The sequence below is a fragment of the Babylonia areolata genome, chromosome 3 (assembly GCF_041734735.1).
Source record: "Babylonia areolata isolate BAREFJ2019XMU chromosome 3, ASM4173473v1, whole genome shotgun sequence".
In the NCBI taxonomy this organism is placed as follows: domain Eukaryota; kingdom Metazoa; phylum Mollusca; class Gastropoda; order Neogastropoda; family Buccinidae; genus Babylonia; species Babylonia areolata.
In genome coordinates, this window is record NC_134878.1 from 1725001 (window position 1) to 1748398 (window position 23398).

General features: G+C 47.4%; 1 protein-coding gene across 13 annotated transcripts in view; it reads left to right on the top strand.

Annotated features, from left to right (window-relative positions):
- The window catches only part of LOC143279662 (tyrosine-protein phosphatase Lar-like), a 342687-nt gene that overhangs the window by 233580 nt on the left and 85709 nt on the right, over positions 1-23398 (top strand). For 12 of the 13 annotated variants that reach the window (XM_076583704.1, XM_076583705.1, XM_076583702.1 and 9 more), the window contains one exon: positions 11246-11515. In XM_076583704.1, the coding sequence (XP_076439819.1) occupies positions 11246-11515 (270 nt within the window). Of the gene's footprint in view, positions 1-11245; positions 11516-15289; positions 17125-23398 lie in introns of those variants that run through there. The other variant, XM_076583716.1, reaches the window with a different exon arrangement.

Below are 23398 nucleotides of genomic sequence, written 5' to 3' on the forward strand. Positions count from 1 at the left end.
CTGTCTGTCTGTCTGTCTGTCTTGTCTCTGTGCTCCCTCGGGACTTTGTCTTCACTCCCTTTGTGGTACGGGGAGAGAGAGAGAGAGAGGGGGGGGGGGGGGGGGGGGGGGCAGGCACAGCGGCAGTTAAGCGCCGTGTAAAGCGAGACAGGGGATGGATGGAAAGGAAGCCCCAGTGGTGACGGACATGGAGGTCCGGGGCACACACAGAGCTTGCCCGGCCCCCCACGGTGGGCTGACGTAAGGAAGGAAGGAGGCCCGAGAGTTGAGACAACACGGACTCATTAACTCTCCCATCTCCTGCTGGCTTCCAGGACGACGACCCCTGCATGTCTGGCATCGCTGGCTGCTGACCTGGCGATTGACGGGTTCGTTACTGGACAGGGAGCGGCTTCTGGGCACCGTTAGATGGCTGCACACAGGGCTATGGCTGAGCGTTGGCGGCAGAAGGTTACATTTCGAACTATTCATATTTCTCTTATTATGATACAGCATTGGCGGCAGAAGGTTACATTGATATCATATCATTGGCGGCAGAAGGTTACATTTCAAACTATTCATATTTCTCTTATTATGATATCATAGCGTTGGCGGCAGAAGGTTACAGTTCAAACTGTCGATATTTCTCTTATTATAATGCCTTAGCGTTGGAAGCAGAAGATTACAGTTCCAACTGATCATATTTCTCTTATTTTCATGTCTTAGCATTGGAAGCAGAAGATTACAGTTCCAACTGTTCATATTTCTCTTATTATAATGTCTTAGCATTGGTGGCAGCAGATTGCAGTTCAAAATGTGTATATTTCTCTTATAATGTCTAAGCTGTGGAAGCAGAAGATTACAGTTCGAACTATTAATATTAAACTTATCATGATATTTTCCTCTCTTCTGCTTCTCTCTCAAAGTTTGTGACGAACCCCTGAGGCGCCACACAAAAGAAGCACCGGATTCTGATGGTTTTGTCTCAAGACGTGGGTCTCTGCAAATGGTTTTCAGTTGACTGGAAAGTCAAACGGAGTGTCATTCGGCTGAGGCGATAAACAGAGGCGCGCTGAAAAAGAACCCATGGCAACAAAAATTTTGTCCCCAGGCAAAATTATGTGTAAGAAACCCACTCTGATAGGTACACACATAAAACAGTACATGCACTGAAGGCCCGACAAAGCGTGTTGGGATATATATTGCTGTCAGATATCTGCCTAGCAGATGTGGTGTGACGTTTATGGATTTGTCCGAACGCAGTGACGCCTCCTTGAGAAAATGAAAGTGAAAAACGTGGAAGGCAGTTAAGCACACAGCTGTCGAGAGGTAAGCGGTAATTATGAACATGCGTCATTGAAGGCCTCCTGTGGGAGGGGTGAAGCATCCTGTGGGAGGGGTGAGGGGTGAAGCATCCTGTGGGAGGGGTGAAGCATCCTGTGGGAGGGGTGAAGCATCCTGTGGGAGGGGTGAGGGGTGAAGCATCCTGTGGGAGGGGTGAAGGGTGAAGGCCTCCTGTGGGAGGGGTGAAGGGTGAAGGCCTCCTGTGGGAGGGGTGAAGGCATCCTGTGGGAGGGGTGAAGCATCCTGTGGGAGGGGTGAAGGGTGAAGCATGCTGTGGGAGGGGTGAAGGGTGAAGGCATCCTGTGGGAGGGGTGAAGCATGCTGTGGGAGGGGTGAAGCATCCTGTGGGAGGGGTGAAGCATCCTGTGGGAGGGGTGAAGCATGCTGTGGGAGGGGTGAAGGCCTCCTGTGGGAGGGGTGAAGCATCCTGTGGGAGGGGTGAAGCATGCTGTGGGAGGGGTGAAGGGTGAAGGCCTCCTGTGGGAGGGGTGAAGGGTGAAGGCCTCCTGTGGGAGGGGTGAAGGGTGAAGGCCTCCTGTGGGAGGGGTGAGGGGTGAAGGCATCCTGTGGGAGGGGGGAGGGGTGAAGCATCCTGTGGGAGGGGTGAAGGGTGAAGGCCTCCTGTGGGAGGGGTGAGGGGTGAAGGCATCCTGTGGGAGGGGGGAGGGGTGAAGCATCCTGTGGGAGGGGTGAAGGGTGAAGGCCTCCTGTGGGAGGGGTGAAGGCATCCTGTGGGAGGGGGGAGGGGTGAAGCATCCTGTGGGAGGGGTGAAGGCATCCTGTGGGAGGGGTGAAGGCATCCTGTGGGAGGGGTGAAGGGTGAAGGCATCCTGTGGGAGGGGTGAAGCATCCTGTGGGAGGGGTGAAGAGTGAAGCATCCTGTGGGAGGAGTGAAGGGTGAAGCATCCTGTGGGAGGGGTGAAGGCATCCTGTGGGAGGGGTGAAGGCATCCTGTGGGAGGGGTGAAGGGTGAAGGCCTCCTGTGGGAGGGGTGAAGCATCCTGTGGGAGGGGTGAAGGGTGAAGCATCCTGTGGGAGGGGTGAAGGCCTCCTGTGGGAGGGGTGAAGGGTGAAGGCATCCTGTGGGAGGGGTGAAGGCCTCCTGTGGGAGGGGTGAAGGCATCTTGTGGGAGGGGTGAATGCATGGCGGCAGTGCTGACTTTCCCACAGTCCAGACGTTACAGCACGTCTGCTTCAGCTGCAACCTGTGGCCGCCTAGTTTCAGGCGAAGGCTCTGACCAGAGACCCGTACAGTAGAAAATAGTCCGTCTCCGTTCTGTGGTATGGACCCCATCAAAATAGGGACTGGTAACTGGTGTGTCATCTACAGGAAAGGACTCAGTGCGTCACTGCTCGTGGCTTGGTGCTCGTTCCATGGTTGCTGGTCACTGCTCGTGGCTTGGTGCTCGTTCCATGGTTGCTGGTCACTGCTCGTGGCTTGGTGCTCGTTCTATGGTTGCTGGTCACTGCTCGTGGCTTGGTGCTCGTTCCATGGTTGCTGGTCACTGCTCGTGGCTTGGTGCTTGTTCTATTGTTGCTGGTCACTGCTCGTGGCTTGGTGCTTGTTCTATTGTTGCTGGTCACTGCTCGTGGCTTGGTGCTCGTTCCATGGTTGCTGGTCACTGCTCGTGGCTTGGTGCTCGTTCCATGGTTGCTGGTCACTGCTCGTGGCTTGGTGCTCGTTCCATGGTTGCTGGTCACTGCTCGTGGCTTGGTGCTCGTTCTATTGTTGCTGGTCACTGCTCGTGGCTTGGTGCTCGTTCCATGGTTGTTGGTCACTGCTCGTGGCTTGGTGCTCGTTCCATGGTTGCTGGTCACTGCTCGTGGCTTGGTGCTCGTTCTATTGTTGCTGGTCACTGCTCGTGGCTTGGTGCTCGTTCCATGGTTGCTGGTCACTGCTCGTGGCTTGGTGCTTGTTCTATGGTTGCTGGTCACTGCTCGTGGCTTGGTGCTCGTTCCATGGTTGCTGGTCACTGCTCGTGGCTTGGTGCTCGTTCCATGGTTGCTGGTCACTGCTCGTGGCTTGGTGCTCGTTCTATGGTCACTGCTCGTGGCTTGGTGCTCGTTCCATGGTTGCTGGTCACTGCTCGTGGCTGGTGCTCGTTCCATGGTTGCTGGTCACTGCTCGTGGCTTGGTGCTCGTTCCATGGTTGCTGGTCACTGCTCGTGGCTTGGTGCTTGTTCCATGGTTGCTGGTCACTGCTCGTGGCTTGGTGCTCGTTCTATTGTTGCCTGACCACCCTCTGCAGGCATTGTTTTCTTGCTGTCGATGAGGATTTTCTTTGTTCACGCCAGCTGTCAGCGCTTGGCTCAGGACGTTATGGCCAGCGTTACCTGGGTTGGCAGTTGGGAGATAAAAGCTATGCTGCAGGTAGTGGTTGTGAAACGTGCACTGAATTCCAAAGTCAAATGGGAGAAGGAAGAAAGAACAAATAATGGGGCAAATATTGCTAACAACAGTTTTCTAAGCACAGGTGGCAGTGATGACCAAGGAAGCAAGCGCGCGTGCGCGTGTGTGTGTGCGTGTGCGTGTGTGCGTGCCAGCGCGCCAGCACTGAAGCTCGTATAACTCTACAAAGGAAATTACGCCAACTGCCAGTCTTAGGCCGCCATCCCCTATTTGATGAACAAGTGTACAGTACTGTGCACCCAGACAGTGTGACCTCCCGGTGACCTTGTACACACAAAGGCGTTACGTCAGTGGTTAACTTTGTGGAACGGCCAGGGGTGATTGACGCTGTTACTTTCCTGGTCCAGCGTGACGGGCAGAGAAGGCTGTGCACGTGCCACAGTTCTCTCACCTCCTCCCTTTGCCTAGCACACAGTCCGCACAGGTTGGGGCCTTTCAGTGTCCAGAGTCCACTTTTTGGGTCTTCCGTTCTGGGGGAAATATTTTGGAAGGCTTTGGATTGTTTACGTTCGGTTCAATAAATGAATGAATGTGTTATGACATAACAGAAGTATCGTCAGTGAAAAGTAATAGTTTAATAATGCTGAGCAGGTACTACATTCTGACATGACAGAAGTATCGTCAGTGAAAAGTAATAGTTCAATGCTGAGCAGGTACTACATTCTGACATAACAGAAGTATGGTCAGTGAAAAGTAATAGTTTAATAATGCTGAGCAGATAGGGTGTTGCTGTTGATAATAGGTAGAACTTACAGCTGGTGCTGCGTCGCTCTCTCTCTCTCTCTCTCTCTCTCTCTCTCTCTCTCTCTCTCACTCACTCACTCACTCTCTCTCTTTCTCTGGTGCTTTGTTGCTCTCACCCTGTCTCTGTCTATCTCCGTCTCTGTCTCTGTCTCTGTCTGTCTGTCTGTCTCTCTGTCTCTGTCTCTGTCTCTCTCTCTTACTGTGTGTGCATTCGTCGTTACCAGATAAGGGAAGAGACCCTCCATCTTAAAACTTGTTATTGTGATAATTTCACCGGTCAGTATGTTGTCTGTCTTCACAGTGAAAGCATTAAAGTGGAGATAATGGATCTTCAGTATAAAAAGGGAGTACTTCATGGCTCATCCAGACACCACACTCTGGTCTTCGGGGCAACATGTAAGAAAATAACGCAGTGGCCTATGATAAATAAAAAACTTCCATGGAAGATAACAAAACTGCGTGATGGTTTAGCTGTTCCATCTTGAAGAACCTGTCAGGTCTGGAGAACCAGACTGTCCTTTGATCTTCAAAGCCCAGCCCAAAGTGAAGGGGGGTGAAACGGAATGGATCTAGCTCCCGGCCCTGTCCGAGCTGTGCTGAGCCACTGAAGCTGAGTACTGCAGTTTCTGTGAAGTCGGCTGCTTTGTGGTAATACGGTGCATCGCCCATACACATGAGGGCCTCTGCAGTCTGTTTTGACCTGACCAACACAAGGCATTACAGCAAATAAGCTTCCTCCTCCCCAAAGGGGGGTATCTCTTTGCTTACAGGTTGTCAAGCACAAAAGATAACATCTTCAACATGACTGATGTGGACATGAAATACATAGACAGAATTGACGTTGTCAGATATTTTATTTGGTGTCAGTGCTAAAATCATAGGGATATTAAAGGCCACGATACACACACACACACACACACTCGCACGCCAGCGCGCACTCAGTGATCGTCATTATGTTGCAAGGCCTTTAATAAATCAACCAACCAACACCACGCGATTTCACAACACACACGAGCAGACATACACAGCTAATTGGTGACACGTGTATTTGGAAGTTTAAAGCTGAGCCCTAACTATATATTTCACGTTGCAAAAGTTTGAATTAGATGCTACAGTCTGCCAAAACACAGAAGAGGAAAATTAATGGTCTCCAACGCATAAAGACCAGCCCCCAAGCCCCGCCCCCCTTCTCCACTCCCCCCTTTTTGCCAGGTCAAAGAGAAGGATATCAAGTTAACTCAGGACTACGGTAGTCAGCGGATGAGGCAGATTGTACGTGTTTACAGTGAAGCCCTTTTGATGCATACGTGTCCACCCTGATAGGGCGCTGTGCGTTTGTCACGGCTGTAAACAGCAAACAGCTGACGTTGCCTGGGGATCGTGGCGGGCACAAGACCTGACTGTGTGTTGGGGACCCAGCTGAAGTGACCCGAGTGACAGCGGGGCGGGGAACAGGCCGGTAAGGGGTGGTGAGGGGGGTGTTGTGATGTATTTGTTGTGGCTGGGCCCCCTCAGCTAATGAAGACCTTAACGACCTGCTGTCCCGCTGCCCGATATCAGGCTGAGGGTAGTGGGGGCCTGGCCCGGGGCAATTAACTGCTGATGTCGGATGCAGTTAGTTGCTGTCACCTCTGACATAAACACCACCAGCCAACCGCCTCCCCCTCTTCGCACCCAGGCCCTCACTTGCTTTGATGTTGATAAATCTTGGGGGGGTGGGGGGGAGCTCTGGGTTGTGTTCTGTGGGCCTCTTGTGGAAGGGGGGTAAGGGGGGGGGGCAATTGGGGAAGAGAGAGCGAGTGGTGGGTAGTAGGCTTGAACACGTAGGGGAGGATGGCATTAAATCTTGGATTGCTTGTGCTCATGTTTTGTGTGTGTGCCGACAACACTCGGGTGTTCGTTCTCTGTATTTATGTCTCTGTCTCTCTCTTTTTTTTATATATATATCATTCTGTCTTTCCACCCTCCACCTTCCCTCTCTCCAGCACTGTCTTTTTTTTTCTGTCTCTCAGCTCTCCCCCACCCCATCCCTTCATTCTCTCTCACCGATCAGTTCTTCCCTCTCCCTCCTGTCTCTTCTCCATCTCCTAAAAAATAAAAATAAAAAAGCTTGTGATTAATATTTAAAAACAAAAACACATTCTTCAAAACCCAAAGAGACCCGTGTTCCCGAATGACTAAAGTAAGAAGCAGAAGAAGAGCACCATAAAATTGAGTACCAGGTTTTAGACAGCAGTGTGTCTAATACTGGCTGTTTCACGGCCACTCAGAGCTGACCGCTATCAGGGCGGCAAGCCAAACGCCTTGCTGATAAACCCTTTAACATGCCTGGCTGAAAGAGGTCGGGAGATTTGACAAGGAGTTTCCATGGTAACTGAAGAGTGGTGGTACCCCCCTCTGACCATCAAGGTAGTAGTGGGTGTTGAGTATTCCCCACCCCCCTGCCCCCTCCCCTACCACACACATCCTTTGACTCTCCCAGTGCCAGCACGGGGAGGACCACAGCGCTGTGTGAAGGGGGGTGGGGCAGGGAATGGCGGGCAGCCAGAGAAAACAGGTAGCTGGCGGCCTGCTGTTACCTGCACAAACACTGCCCGCTATCCCCTTCCCATCTCGGGCTGTTTTCATTCAAGGCAGGCCTGTGGGCTGTGGGAAGGTCCGTACGTCGTCCCTCCCCATCTGACATGTGGCCGGCCGGTCTGACTTGCCGCCCTGGGCTTGCCCTTACCTACCACGGAGACAGAGGGCCAGGGGTATGAAGTTCGCTTACTGCGGGGTTGGTGATGGGGCGAGAGTTGTAGGTCCACAGAGCAAATACCCACAGAACTACAGGCTTAGGTATGTAGTTGGTGTGAGGAGAGGTGTAGGTCCAAAGAACAAATACCCACAGAACTACAGGCTTAGGTATGTAGTTAGTGTGAGGAGAGTTGTAGGTCCACAGAGCAAATACCCACAGAACTACAGGCTTAGGTATGTAGTTAGTGTGAGGAGAGTTGTAGGTCCAAAGAACAAATACCCACAGAACTACAGGCTTAGGTATGTAGTTGGTGTGAGGAGAGATGTCAGTCCACAGAACTAATACCCACAGAACTACAGGCTTAGGTATGTAGTTGGTGTGAGGAGAGATGTCAGTCCACAGAGCAATTACCCGCAGAACTACAGGCTTAGGTATGTAGTTGGTGTGAAGAGAGGTGTAGGTCCACAGAGCAAATACCCACAGAACTACAGGCTTAGTTATGTAGTTGGTGTGAGGAGAGATGTCAGTCCACAGTACTAATACCCACAGAACTACAGGCTTAGTTATGTAGTTGGTGTGAGGAGAGTTGTAGGTCCACAGAGCAAATACCCACAGAACTACAGGCTTAGGTATGTAGCTGGTGTGAGGAGAGATGTCAGTCCACAGTACTAATACCCACAGAACTACAGGCTTAGTTATGTAGTTGGTGTGAGGAGAGTTGTAGGTCCACAGAGCAAATACCCACAGAACTACAGGCTTAGTTATGTAGTTGGTGTGAGGAGAGTTGTAGGTCCAAAGAGCAAATACCGACGGAGGTACCCCTTTGGTGACTCAGTGGAAGAGGGAACCGCTATGGAGATGATGAGCATGTACATCGGTTTGGTTTATGGTGGTTGCCGTGTGTGTGTGTGTTTGTGGGTTTGTTTTTTGTTGTTGTTGTTGTTGTTTTTTTTGTGTGTGCGTGTTTTGTTGTTGTTTGTGTGTGTGTGTGTATGTGTGTGTGATCAACCGGTTGACAAGGGGGTATTATATTTGGACACCCGTTCACCTGACACAGAACGCACTGCACACAATGTGGGTGCTCACATGATTATTGTACCTACTTTTTGCACATGTCTCTCTCTCTCTTTGTCACTCAGTTACTTTTCTTAGTTCTGTGCCTGTATTCCGCCTCTCTGTCTGCCTCTGTGTCACAGACAAATGAGAGAGAAAAAGCATAACCACACACCGAGCATATTCCTCAGAGTGATTTCCAAGGCCGTTGCCATCAGCTAGCCAGGTTAATTCTTTTTGGGTAACTTTACACGGCGTGATAAATAAAGAAGACGATGAAGACATGTCACTGGTATCCATTACCTGCCGAGTGATTGGCATGGCGTCACAGCACATCGTGTACATGTCAGAAATAACACTTCCCCCCTCCACTGGCTACAGAGTAATGCCTTGTTCACATCTGCAGACAGCAGATCTGTGGAGGGAGTCCAAATGGCCGTGGTGTATAATATAAATAACTATATGTAGGGTTGCTTTGTTGTAGTGTGTACGTACATTCCTGCTTTCAGCCGTCATTTGACGGAAGGTGTTTTCAGTGGGGCGGAGAGGTGTGATGGCTTTGTTCATCCATGGCTTGTGGCGAGCTGTGGAGACATTGCGATCCTCCTCTTCCTCCTCAAAGGAACGGCTTCCCAGGCTGATGGCTTGTTTTGCAAGGGTCTTCTTTCTTCTTTCTTTTTCTTTCTTTTTTCTTTCTTTCTTTCTTTCTTTTCTTTCTTTCTTTCAGTCTCCCTCTTCTGTTTTTCTTTATTTTTTCTCCCTGTCTCTCCACCTCTCCCTCCCCCTTCCCTCGCCCTACTCTCTCTCCCTCTCTCTCTCCCTCTCTCTCTCCCCCTCTCTCCCTCCCTCTCTCTCTCCCTCTCTCTCTCCCCCTCTCTCTCCCTCCCAACTGCTCTTTCTCTTTCTGTCGGCCACTAAGTGCACAACACACTGTTCACTCAAACAGTGAATTCAGGCAGCTTGCAAACACTTGAACACCGAAATACCTTTACAGTGATTAAAATGGATTCGATGCATGTATGTTTTCCACATCTGCTTCACAGACAGTCACACATCCATTCAAGCCATGGATTCCCCACCCAAACTCCACAGTAGTTTTCACCTGTGTCCACCAACTGGCACTGGTTATAAGCACAGGGTTATAAGAGGCAAGCCCATCCCGACCTGAAAATAACCCAGAACAATGGTAGCTCGTGCATGCTCTGTCCTCCTCGCCCTCAGACACACACACACACACACACACACACACACACACACACACACACACACTCACACACACACACATGCACATGCACACACACACACACACACACACACACACACAGACATGCACACACAAACACACATAAACATGCGCGCGCGCACGCGCAAACATGCACTCACGAACTCACAAACAACCCTCCAAACACACTTAATGTTAGATACAGTAGGAAGACGTACACAATTTGTGCACTCATCTCTATCTGTCCCATCAAGGAAAAAAAGGCAGTAATAGAATAGGTATGATAAGCATCACAAATATACACCTTCACAAAGCCAACAGCAGCGACAACTCTTTTTTTTAACGATAACAGTAATGAGTAATGACATTTTAAAAAGAAAAAAAAAGCCCAAAAAGTTAATTTTGATTTAATTTCTCACAGAAATTGTAATAACTCAGTAGGCCTACGATCAAAAGAGATGGTGAGGGGGCGGAGGGGTAGAGCAGGTGGAGGGGTGTACAGTAATGCCTGGATTATAGGAAGGGGGAAATAATCCGTTTGGAAGATTCTGGTGGTCACACAGCCCTAAAACAGACAAGCCATTCCCTCGGTCTACAAAGTTGGGCAAATTGAGATCGACCCTGACACGTCTGCTTTCCCCTTTCTTTTCTGTCTTTTGTCTTTAAATTTACTTTGAATTTTTTTTTCATTGGAACGAAGTAGCACAATGTCACCCGGCCACTGGCACGCTCGTCTCTGTATATGGTCAGATGAAATTCGTATTTTAAGATGACTTCTCATGATTTTCTTTGGTTCATTCATTCTTTGGTTTGCTTGTCATATTTTTCTTATCCACCCTTTTGGTTGGTTATGACTTCAGATCTGTCACAGAAAGTCTTCTGTTTCATAAACTGGATTGTGATATATCATTTAAAGTTTGTGTTCCTAGATTTTAGTCATTAAGCTGAACGTCGTAATGTTGAGTCCCTGTGTAAACACGCAGTGCATGGCATGGGTTGAAGTTAGCTTGCAGACCGGGTGTGACGAATACGGATCCTATTTTCGTCCTCATTGAGGTGGAATTAGATGATAAACTGGGTCACTTGGTAAAGCACGCTTTCCAGCTTTCAGATTTTATCAGGCTTCGTGAAGGCCTGGTTTATCTTTGAGGCGACATTAACTTGGTGGCAGCGATGCTTCAGTCCTGTCTTGGGGTCACACGTGTGTAGCTGGGGTTGGGGCAGTCTGCTGTGTTATTCCGCAACCCACTTTAAATGTCTTGGGATTTATTTCAGGGCTGGTCGGTTGCTTTTTTTTTCTTTTTTTTTTCCTCTTCTCTTATGGTTATCTCGCATCTTCAGCGTGCTCCATGTATTATCTCGTCTTTACTGTGGAATTTGGTAAAATGTGAGCCCAAAGGTTGGTTGAGTAAAGATGTGAGTAGTTTAAACCTCGAAGTAACACACACGCGCGCGCGCGCGCACACACACACACACACACACACACACACACACACACACCCGAAAAAAGAAGAAGAAAGATTAATAATGAATAAATAGATAAATTAAACGTCATCCGTCGTTTGTTTGCTCCAGTGCCGCGGCCCCCCACCCCCCTCCCCTTCCACCCCGACCCCCCTCACAAAAAACAACAACCAAAAACAAAACAACACTAAATGAAATACAATTAGATCTAAAGGAAATGAATACAATTAAACATGGAACGTCTTACGTGGTTTGAATTACTAATGTCTTTGGTGGCTTGTGTTTGTTGCAGTGCGGAGGGTCCCCCCGAGGTTCTCCGTGGAGCCAGAGGACCTGAAGGTAATGCCGGGGTCTGACGTCAACCTGACGTGTGTGGCAGTAGGGTCTCCCATGCCCTACGTCAAGTGGCGGCAGGGGGCCTACGACCTGACGGACGAGGACGAGATCCCCATCGGCAAGAACGTGCTGCAGCTGAAGGACGTCAAGGAGTCCATGAACTACACGTGTGAAGCCTCCTCCGACCTGGGCAACATCGAGCGTGTGGTGCAGGTCATCGTGGAAGGTGAGTGCACGTGCTGGGTCCGTGCTGTTGTGTGGTGAGGTGTAACGTGTTTCTCTGGAGCCTTCTCCCTCCCCCTCCACCCACCCACCCCCCAAGCCTGTTCCTTGAACCTCATTCCTCCTGCCTGTGACTCCCTGTCCCTTTCTGTGTACCTCTCCGTGTCCATGGAATCGGCTGTGACGGCTGCAGTTTTAGTCCACTGACAGTTTTATGAGTTTGAAAATGTTGGTATTGAAAGTGCGAAAAAAAACGAAATGATGTCCATTCCAATGAAAACTCCTGCGAAAGCTGCAGGAGTGTGCAGTGTTTGTGGAAAGTTACAGTTAGAGATGGAAAATATTCTTCCACATTTGTTTTTGGAAATAGGACAACAAGAACAACGAGGAAAATTCCACATTATTTTTAGGAAGAAACCTTTGTGTACGTTGATTCTTTAGCCCAGCTGATGGCCAAAACGGTGTCATTGAATTGATAACATGAGGTATGCTGTCACGGCAGGTTTCATCTGGTGGGTTGTGAAATGTTGACAGCAGATTGTTTCATGACAGCCAGCAGTTATATTGAAAACATTCCCAGGTGCATTAAGTTCAGTGTTTTGTGTTTCCAGCTGCCCTCTTTTCTTAACGAGAAAGGCATGCCCGTGATAATGTTCAGAATAACGGACTTGAAACTGGGTGATGTGTGTATGTGCTTGGTTTAGAGAATTATAAACTTCTAGTTTTTTTGTTGTTGTTTTTTTGTTTGTTTTTTAATGATATCGGTTTTATCCTACACGGGTTGTGTTCATTTGTTGAAAACATGTATTGTTGTGTTCATTTGTTGAAAACATGTATTGTCTACGTCTGTGCTTCTCTGTGACAACTTCTGTGCTCAGTCTGATGAGTGATGCGTTCACATGCTGTCATTGTGGTGATGTGTGCTTGTACTGTACACCATTGAAGCATTTTAACATGTTGCATCTGTGTGTGTGGCACGTGCTGTCATGTTGATGTGTGCTTGTACTGTACACCATTGAAGCATTTTAACATGTTGCATCTGTGTGTGTGGCACGTGCTGTCATGTTGATGTGTGCTTGTACTCGTATTGTCAACATACAGCTTTTTTTCCCCATTGCATGTATGTGTGTAGAACTAGGAGTTGAAAGTAAGATTGTTCAGTTTCCATCATTCAACTCTTTCTGTGTGGTTTAATGCTCATTGTGTTGTTTTGAAGAATTATGCATTGTGTTGTGGATGGGGATTGGGAACGTGCAGTGACATTCACACTCTTTTCTTTTCTGTTTTCTTTTTTTTTTTTTTTTTTTTTTTTTTTTTGCAATACTTAAGTGATGAACTTTTATGGCGATACCAAACAAAACTCTATTCACTAATTGATGGAGAAAAAAAAAGGGGGGGGGGGCAGATTGAATAACGGCGTTTCGCAATAAAACAGGAAATTGGAGAGAAGTGGAATACGTGTTCAGCAACTTGCGTGGCTGCTCTGAACACAAATGAAGAATAATTGGGGGGAGAGGGGGGGTTGGGTGCAGTATGCCATGGAAACCGCTATGCAGAGTTTTCTTTTGCACCACATCGTCACTAAAAATTTTGAGAAAAAAAAAACCCGAAAAAGTGAAGGATGGTGTTTTGAAAGGATAGCTTGTGGCGAGGGGGTCGGGTAGGAGAGGTTGGGGGGAAGGGGGGAGAGAAAAAATGAGGAAGTTTAGGGTAATTCCAGGCACAAACTGTCTACCTCGCTATATAACTGGGGACGCTGGGGGCTATTTTCTGCCCTGGCTTATCGATTTCTGTCAGTGTCTCTTGTCTCACAGCCTCCGATCATTTGGACGCTTGGACGGACAGGAGGTGGAGAGGAGTTGTTGGGGTGGGCTTGATGGAAGTCTAGAAAGAGGAGTTTGAGAGGGGTATGGGAAGGGGGGAGGGTAATAAACTGTCAGTTTGTATAAGTCTTTCAGGATTTCTACTCTTGTCTTTCGTTAATTGTTGTTCGCTTGGATTACAGAGCGTCAAAGCCATATTGCCGTGTCTGTCCGGTCCCCGTCTTTCAGCCTGAACCCCCCCCCCCTCTCTCTCTCTCTCTCTCTCTCTCTCACTCCCTCCCCTCCTCCTCCTCCTCCCTTCTCCCTCCTCCCTCCTCCTCTTCCTCTCTCTATCTGTCTCTCCCCTCCTCCTCCTCTTCCTCCCTCCTCCTCCCTTCTCCCTCCTCCTCCTCTTCCGCGCGCGTGTGCTTATGCGCGCATGTTCATACGCATACAGTTAATACTGACAGGCTTACGATTATTGTCAGAAGAACAGCGTATAAGCAGTACATCTGAGAGTCTGTAGTGGTGGGATATTCACTAAATCTTCCCCTTACACGATTTGCCCAATGAGATTAAATTGCTGCATATATCAGGGGTGTTATCTGTAACGGAGGTTATGTGTTTGGGCGGGTAGGGGGAGGGGTGTTATCAGTAACGGAGGTTATGTGTTGGGGCGGGTAGGGGGGAAGGGCGTGGTGGGATGGGGAAGGGATGGATCATCACGTCAGACAATATCAGCACAGTCGGTCTTGTTTCAGGCTTTCAGTGCTGATGATAATTCTGGCACCTTCTCTCTCTCCTAATTAAACAGTGTTCTCTACGATTTGTGAACGCCTAATTACTTACGTTGATTTGGTGGATTGCTGTAGTAAATGATAGTGGAGCATAGCGACCCTCAGAATCAAATGAATGTTCTCTCAAGTTGTGTGGTGATTACCGCGCTGGTCACTCTGTACTGATTCCGTTTCGTTTGATTGCTGTAGTCGATGATACGGAGCTTGCACGGCATTTTTCAGTTGCTTGTAGCGTTGGAGGTTTTTTTGGTTTTGTTTTGTTTCTTGTTTTCTTCTTCTTCCTCTTCGTTCTTTTGTTTGCGCTGTTGAGTGGGCCGATCCGGTCTGGAAACATGTTTATGTTATGTATCTGATTTATGGTTTTATGTATTAATTATTATTATTATTATGAATGGACACAGCATGTGTAGCCAGTGATCCTGGGTGTTGTGTTGGCTTTCATTTTGGAGAGTGCATGGCAGCAAGACGTCTTGAGTTGTAGTGAGGAGTCTCAGGTCAAGATAGACTTCCAGTGTGCTTCAAACTCCGTTTCTTCCCCCACCCCACCCCACCCCTTTTTTTTTCTTTGTGTTTTTAATAAAGATCATTTAAAAAAAAAAAAAAAAAAAAAAACTACAGGGTTGAAACACTAACATTAAAAACGAAAAAAAAAAAAAAAAGGGGGGGGGGGAAAGAAAAAAAAACAAACCCTCCCTCCCCACCCCTCAAAGTTGTGCGGCCAATAGGAAGGCAGCTTGCAATCTTTGCGACCAACAGGCTTCGTCAGTACAGCTGGCAGTATATCACATGCTTATCTGTTCCCGCTGAGTGTAACTTCAGCCTGGCATTGGAATCAACTTTTCCCCCCTCTTTTTTTCCCCTCCATGCCCATCCTTTACACCCAGGCGGGCTACGTGCCTGTGTGTTCGCGCGCTGGTGTGTATCTCTGCGTGCTCGCACATGGGTATTCGCGCGCGCGCGTGTGTGTATGCGCGCGCGCGCGCATGTGCGTGCGTACGTTGTAGCAGTAGCTCCTGTCCCGCCCCCCCACCCCCTCTTCCCTCTTACCCGATGGCTAGATAGAGAGATGCACCCCGTCTGGTGAGGGAGTGAAGAGGGCAGTGAAGCGCGAGGAGAGATGAAGCGGCAGTATAGCTGTGCTGTACAGTGCGGGAGACGTGTAGCTGTGGATCCTGCCCCGGGCTGTGGGGAGGCTCACCACGCGGCCAGCTCGCTGCCAGCACACAGCACACACATACACAGCAGCCCACAACAGCAGCACTGCTTTCGCTCTCGCCCAGCGGAAGGCACGGTGTGGGGTACAGCAAGGGGCATCATCCACCCCTTACAACTTTGTTCGGCTCCTCACACCACGAGCGGAGGAGAGGTATACCTGCAGTGGTCGTCTGTTTTCTTCTTCTTTTTTTCTCTTCTCCATCCCCATTCGTTCTTCATAATCGGGACTTCCATGGGAAACATTGTCACCTGTGTGTAAAGCTGATGGAGTACAGTCACAGCCAGAAAGTGACTGAAGCCAGGATTACCACGACGCTGGATATATAACGTACTGCCAGGAAAGGGACCATCAGTCATACGTGGAAAGCCCGGAGGGAGGGTGGTGCCAAGTTGAGCTGGAGAATGTTGGAGCGAGGTGGATCAGTGTAGAGTCATCGCCCAGCGATCAGTGCGAGCGTGAAGGGATTGTGGCGCTGAGAGGGCCCCGGGTGCTTAGTGAAGCTGGCCGGGACACCAGAGAGGAAGCCAAACATCGGATCAGTGCCTCCAGTGCTCAGTAGGGGTGAAGTGGGGGTGGTTAGAGAAACCACTTGACTCAGCAAAGTATCTTGTCCAAGTGTGTGTCTTCACTGAGTGGTATAGGAGGACAAAGTGTCTGCTGATTCACACTGTTGGAATACTATTGCCAGCAACTCCCGTGCTGTTCAGTGGAATGTCATTTCTACTCACCAGTCAATAAACGTGCTTTGTTTTTAGTTTGTGTTGTTGCACCATTATAACTCAGTTGTGTTGCACTTTTTTGTGATTGTGTGTCGTGAGAGCATACGCTTGTTTTAAGTGTGTCAAATATCAGACTGTTTGTGTTGAGGATCGCTGACCTTGTCAGGGACCAGAGAATTGTCCTGTCCCCCAGTGATTGTGGGGAATATCAGTCTTCAGTTGTCCTGTGGTACCAGCCAGGTTTGTGTCGCCTCCCGGGTAGGACAGCAGCTGGAAGCTGAATGTTTGCTTGTTCTCTCAGACATGGCACGTTTCAGTTCATTTTTCTGTGTTTCCTGAGTTTCCTTGTTTGTATTATTTTTGTTCAGGCTTCAGAACACATTTGAAGTCGTTCTCAGTCTGTGCTATCAGTGTGCAAAGGAATGGGAGACTAGGTGTTGTGTGCTTTCTGCTTTTTCCGGTGGTTTGAAGGAGGGGAGGTGCTGAGTGTTGCTTCTGACTGACTGTTGACGTCCACTGCGTGGCTTCCTGGGCAGCAGCAGTGGAAGCACAAGTCATGCTTGGACTTGGTTCCATGCCCTGGAAGCAGCACTGCTAGCGCTTTGTGTTTTTTGCTTTGTGGCCCTGGTTGTGTCACTGCCCACACACACACAGTATGGCGCCGCTCCTGTCTCACCTGCACCTGTGTGTAGAGCGCCGCCTCTTCACCTGTCTGTCCTCACCCACCTGTAGGACTGTGCTGGCCCTGTGCTGCCTGTTAACCCTCTGCCTTCCTTGCCCCGGCCTTGCTTCAGCCCTGCCCAGAGTGCCCACCGGCCTCTATGCCTCCGAGGTCACCGCCTCTTCCGTGCGGCTGTCTTGGGACGCAGACGACCGGCAGCCGGTCGATTCCTACGTGATTCAGTACAGGGCCGTGAAGGAAAAGTCGGCCTACCTGGAGAAAGGGAACATTGTGCAGACGGTGCACATCGTCACCAACCTCAAGGCCTTCACCCAGTATGAGTTCCGCGTGGTGGCCGTCAATAGCATAGGCCGGGGCATGCCCAGCGCTCCTATCCAGCTGACCACTGGAGAACTAGGTTGGTAATGATGACAGCAGCACACAGAATGAAACCACACAACATCAGTAACAACAACATAACGCATCAGCATCAGCAGCAGGTCTTGCTTGCCCTCTTCCACTCCTCCCCCCCCCCTCCCCCCTCCCCCAACCCCCTCCCCTCTTTTTTTTTATATTTGATTGATCAGTGATATTAATTTTTTGTTTGTTTTTGTTGATTCATAGCATTAAACCAGTCTTGATATGTCATTCATTAACAACAGCATCATTTAAAAAAAACAAAAAAACAAGTCATGAAGGACAAAAAATATTAGTAGACACTGACTCAGTGAAGTTGAGTTGAAAGTTATTATTCACTGACCACAGTGCAAATTAATGAACACAGTTTCTTCGTCTTTATTTCTTTCATTTTCTTTTTCTTTCATTGGTTTCTTAATAACAAAATTTGTGGTTTAATTGAAACCTCGGTGACATAATGTAGTTTTCCACAATAATGATTGGCAGACTTGCCAACATTAGCATTTCACATTATACTTGCAGAATTTATTACAGTTTCTATTTTTTTAAGATAATTATGTACCAGATACCATATGGACTAGAAGTTGACAAGAAGTCACAGCAATGCACCAGAAAAAAGGTTAAATGACTAACATGGTGTTAACACAATTGATGAAATCAACGGCCTTACAAAGAATAGAAAAGTCAACACAGTGAACAGGATACGCTGGGGAAGGGTGGGGGATGTCATTTCAGGGTATTTGATAATGATGATAAAATAATGTCAGTTTAGCACCTAATCTCATCAGTGTTCTAGGTGCTTTACAAAACACACACACAAACAAAACCAAAAAAAAACAACATAAAATAAACATACCCAAGAAAATGTTGACAGTGTTTTTTGTTGGTGTGTGTGTGTGTGTTGATAACTTTTATTTAGTTTATTGATTGGTTGGTTGTAATAACTTGTGTTGTGCTATATGTAGGTAGAGGACGGCATTATTTAGTTTATTGATTGGTTGGTTGTAATAACTTGTGTTGTGCTGTATGTAGGTAGAGGACGGCATGCATTTAAAGAAGCTGCTGGTAGGTTCTTGTTTCATTTTTGCTTTGATTTCCCCTTGATATCGCCTTTCTTCCATTTGTGTATGTGTGTGCATAAGGTGTCTTGTTTGTATTTTAAACTTCATTTTTTTTGTATTAGCTATTAAAAAGAGATGTGTTTGCATGATTCCCTTTTGTGTTGTGTGTTTTAATTGTTGATTGTGAACAGAGTGAAGCTGTTGTTGGGTGTTAACCTTGTTTTTGATATGTTTTTATTGTGACCATTCAGGGAAAATACAGAGTGGACTTGTTGCAGTGATTGTGATTAGTCAGGATTGTTGTATTGCACTCACCATGAGGTTGGTGGTCACCTTTCTTGTCTTGGGAAGAGTCCTCGTGCATCTTTTCTTTTTCTTTTTTTCTTCCCAGGTTATCAAGTTAGTTTCTTTTCTTTTTCCCTTTTTAATGGAATTTTATCATGCTTTTCAGTGTGTGTGTGTGTCGGTGTGTGTGTGTCAGTGTGTGTGTGTGTGTCGGTGTGTGTGTGTCAGTGTGTGTGTGTGTGTCAGTGCGTGTGATTTGGAGAAAATGGCAATGATGAGTTTTTGAACGCTTTATAGTTGTGTTGTTTCCTTTCATAATGCAGACATTTTATTTGACATTTCGAGAACATGCGTGTTTTGTGGTTTTGAAGAAAAAGCTTAGTTTATAGTTTTCATTTTAAGATAGGAAAAATATTTCATGAAGGTGTTAATGTTGACATATGATATTTAATAGTTACAGTTTATCAGAATATGCTTTCTTTGTTTTTTCTTCTTTTTTTATCATCATGGTCATCATCATGTTTTTTTGGGTTTTTTTGGAGGGGGTGGGGGGGGGGGGTTTCTTTTTTTTTTAGATTTATTTTTGCATTTATTTTATTTTATTTTTTTAAGATTTCCTCATGGTTTCATAGTCTTTTTACTTTTATGTTCTGAATTATCAGTCATGAATGGGTTGCATTTTTTGGTAGTGTAATGACAGCATTTTATGTTTCGATTAGTTCATGCATGGAGCATTGATCATGCAGGAGGCGGTTTGAAGAGGGAGGCGTGTGGGGGTGTTACAATATATTGATCATATCTCAAGACTGCCATTCATTATTTCAGTTTACTTCTGTGTCAGTGTATGCCCATGAAGTACCTTCAGCCAGAGTCTGGATCCGTTTTTCTCTCTCTCACACCTTTCTCTCATTTTCTCTATCTTTATCCTAGAATAAAAACATGTTGAGTTCTGAGTTCTCTCTCCTTCTCGCTCTTTGTCTCTGTCCCTCTCACCTCTTTCTCTCTGTTCTCTGTCTCTCTCTCTCTCTCTCTGTCTCTCTCTCTCTCCAGTCTGTCTGTCTGGTCCCCTTAATGTGTGTGCTTGTCAGTGTCTGTGTGGACTGTGTGTCTGTGAAGTGGTGATCAGTTTTGTCCTCAGTGCCTGCTGTTTGTCCTTTCTGCTGCCAGTGACGTAATTGGCCTGGCTGTGTCTGTATTTGTCCCTGACGGTCATTAGGTGGACGTCTGTTTGTCCATCTCTCTGTGCTGTCCTGCCTACCTGATTGTCTCTCTGTTGACTAGTTATGAATGGCCGTCCTCTATTTCTGTACATTCGTTATGAACGTCCGTCCAGTGATTCTGTTCATTTGTGTGGATGACCGTCCAGTGTTCCTGTTGATTTTGTATCCATGACCTGCTCTGTTTATCCCCCGTCCCTGACTGCTTTTCTGTGGACAGCTCTTGTGTCACTGTGTCTGTCTTGTCTGTCTCCTTGTCTGTCCGTCTGCCTGCCTCTCTCTCTCTCTCTCTCTCTGCATCTCTCTCTCTCTGTGCCCCCCCTCGCTCTCGCTCTGCCCCTGTCTCTCTCTGTTCCCCCGCCCCCCACTCTGTTTCATCCCTCTCATCTTCTCCCCCCCTCTCTCTCTCTCTCTCTCTCCCGCTATCTCCTCACCCCACCCACCCAGTCTCCACGCCCCCCTCCCCCTCTCAGTGGTATTGACAGACACAGAGAACGTAGCTTTTCCTCAGTATGATCCTCAGACCTTTTTGCCCAATTTCTTTTGTTTCATACATAACTCGTTATTTTATGCTAGTGTGCAAATGATAAAAGGAGTTGATGCAGATCTACTTGTGAGAATTGGGGGCTGGTATTAATTTGTTATTTTGATGTGTGCATTTGTTATGTTTTACTCATTTCTTTATTCACATTTCTCCTTCCACGTTCCTTCTTTTTGTTCCTGCGAACAGCCAGCATTAGTTTGATGATGCTATCTTTCGTTTCATCTGCTGTTATCGTTATGGTCCAGCAGTATTGATAATTGTAATAACGATGATGATTATGATGGTGGTGATGATTGTAATGGAACATGACGTTCAGCTCTTGAGTTGAATCAGCACTGGATGCATCGTTGTGACTGTCAGTACAGTCTTAGGACAGATGCGATAATGATTGCGGTAATGGTCACAGATATATTTCGGCAATATTTCTTGGGGAGTCAAAGTCCGAGTAGCTGTGGTACAGCTGTAAGAAGCTTTTGGACATCGCTATGTTTTGACATGGATTTTAGTAAGGACATACTAGAAATTTCATATTGTACGTTTTCCTCCCCACACGAGTTGTGTCCCTCCAGCCTGAGACACGATGATGTGATCAGTGTAGCATGGGAGGGAAAGAAACCACATGTAAGGTGTGGTGCCCCAGAGCAGTGTGTCTGACAGTCATCAGTGGAAACACGGGTCCCACAGGGTCAGTTGTTGTGTGGTGGTTGCACGCTGGACTCCTCCCTCCCTTGGGCACCATACTTGTCAGGCTGCCCGCGGCCCGTCCTCTGTGAAGCTGACGTCATTTATTGGCTGCACTGGCCCTGCTGGGTTGGCTTTTTTCTGTCTTTTTTTATGGTGGTTACACAGAGACGTCTGTGAGAGTGGGTGGGAGAAAAAACAGGCAGTGTTGGTTCTGAAACGACCAAAGACTTTTATCTTATGGATTTTCATGGGAAAACTCATATCGTCTAGAATCAAGTCATTGCTTTATCGTCAACATATATTTTTTAAAAGGATTTTTGAGAAACTAATTTACATGCATTCACGCAGATGCACACACACACACACACACACACACACACACACACACACACACACACACACACACACACACACACACACACACTGACATTGACATCATAGACATGTGCCTAAATGTTTCCCCATTCCCCAGCTACTGAGCAGTGCGCTGCCCTCATTTTTTTCATGTCAGCTGAATGTTGAGACTGGCACTAATGGCAGCAGAGTATGTGTTGTTGTAGCCAAATGTTTCCTTTTCTCGTAAACAGAACATCAAGGTAGCTGGGTCTTCTTGTGTGTGACAGAGCAGAAAGGCTGAATACGAGCATTCAGAAAGCTGGCTTCTCATTAGGAGCTTAATTAGCGTCAGGCAGGTGTTCTTCTCACGCTTACCTGTCTTCTTCTCTAACGTTTTTAGTGCTAATTCCCAGCTCTTTAGGACCAGTGCCAGAACAATGCATGCCATAGTACACAGCAGTACCCCCCCTGTGGTTGGGATAGTAAGGCACGTCTGCTGGTATTTTACCCTCTGTTTGGGAGCTTGGTACAGCAGCGTACAATTCAACAGCAGGTCAGTTTTTTTTCTCAGCGCGTACAGTTCAAGAACAAAGACAACGGGTGCTTATCTGAAATACCACACAGCGGTTTTAAAGAAGAACCATGTTAGCAGCATTATGTACCCACAGTTTGTATTGCGTTCACGCCAGATTTTGATGACAAATGCCAGTCGTGTCATGGAGTGACCTTGTGCAGTATGATGGGGGTATATTGTGAAGCAGTTGACAATGGAACAATATGATGGGGGTATATTGTGAAGCAGTAGACAATGGAACAGTATGATGGGGGTATATTGTGAAGCAGTAGACAATGGAACAATATGATGGGGGTATATTGTGAAGCAGTAGACAATGGAACAATATGATGGGGGTATATTGTGAAGCAGTAGATAATGGAACAATATGATGGGTGTATATTGTGAAGCAGACAATGGAACAATATGATGGGGGTATATTGTGAAGCAGTAGACAATGGAACAATATGATGGGTGTATATTGTGAAGCAGTAGATAATGGAACAATATGATGGTATATTGTGAAGCAGTAGACAATGGAACAATAAAACGCTTATTGTAGGCACAATATTTTAACTTTGATAGTTATGTAGGTCTGCTTCAGTCTCAAGTGGTAGCAATGTTATTAACAATTGGTAGCAATTTGATATCACCCGAAAGACTGTAGTTTATTCACATAGCGAGTCTGTCTGTGTGCGTGCGTGCGTGTGTGCGTGCGCGCTTGTTGATACCTGTTTACATGCACACATTTGTGCAAAGCTGGGAAGAAAAGTAAACCATTCCTCATGCCTCCCCTCCCTCCCTTCCTTCCTCCACCCATGAGTCATTAGCTGTTCTAAAGAAATGTTGCCATTATCAAGACGTGTGTCGTGGAGATATATTTGGAACTTAGTTTGTTGCTACAGGCTGTATGTTGTGTGCGGTTATCTGTTTGTGGGAGCTCTTTGTTTTTCCCTTCCAGTTTCCCTTTCGCTGTTTGTAAGACTCTGAGTTGGCATGAGGAGGGAAGGTGTGTGTGGGGTGAGTGATGGGGAGAGAATAAAACCATGTGCTCTGGTGGATGGCAACAAGCCTTCAGCCACGAATGCGCACGGTGTTTTTACACGTCGTGAGGTTTTTCTGTCTGCATTTTCTCTCCAGTTGCCACATCGTCGCCGTCTTATATTATCACCGGTGGGAATGCTTTTTTTAAAGAGTGGTGCAAATGAAGAGATAATCCTACACGTCTAGCGACCGGCTGGCTGAGTGCTTCTGGCGGTGTAAAACTTAACAGACCTGCCTGAAGACGGTAATCTGAGCGGGGAACGGGAGGGTGTGGGTGAGTGTGCGTGTTAAAAAGCCTCCCTTCCCATCCACTCCCTCTCTTCCCTTCTCTCTTCAATCTTCTGTGTGTGTTTGTGTATGTGCGTGTATGTGTGCACGCGCATGAGAAAGAGAGAGAGAGAAGCAGGGAAGGTGAGTGACGTGTCAGTACCGGGCAGTGAAGGGACCGCCGGTATATATAGAAATATATATTACGTGCTGCGTTTCGTTCTGTTGGTCTTCCCCGTGGTGACTCACGGCACTCCCTCCCAGTAGGTCCCCTAAGCACCCAC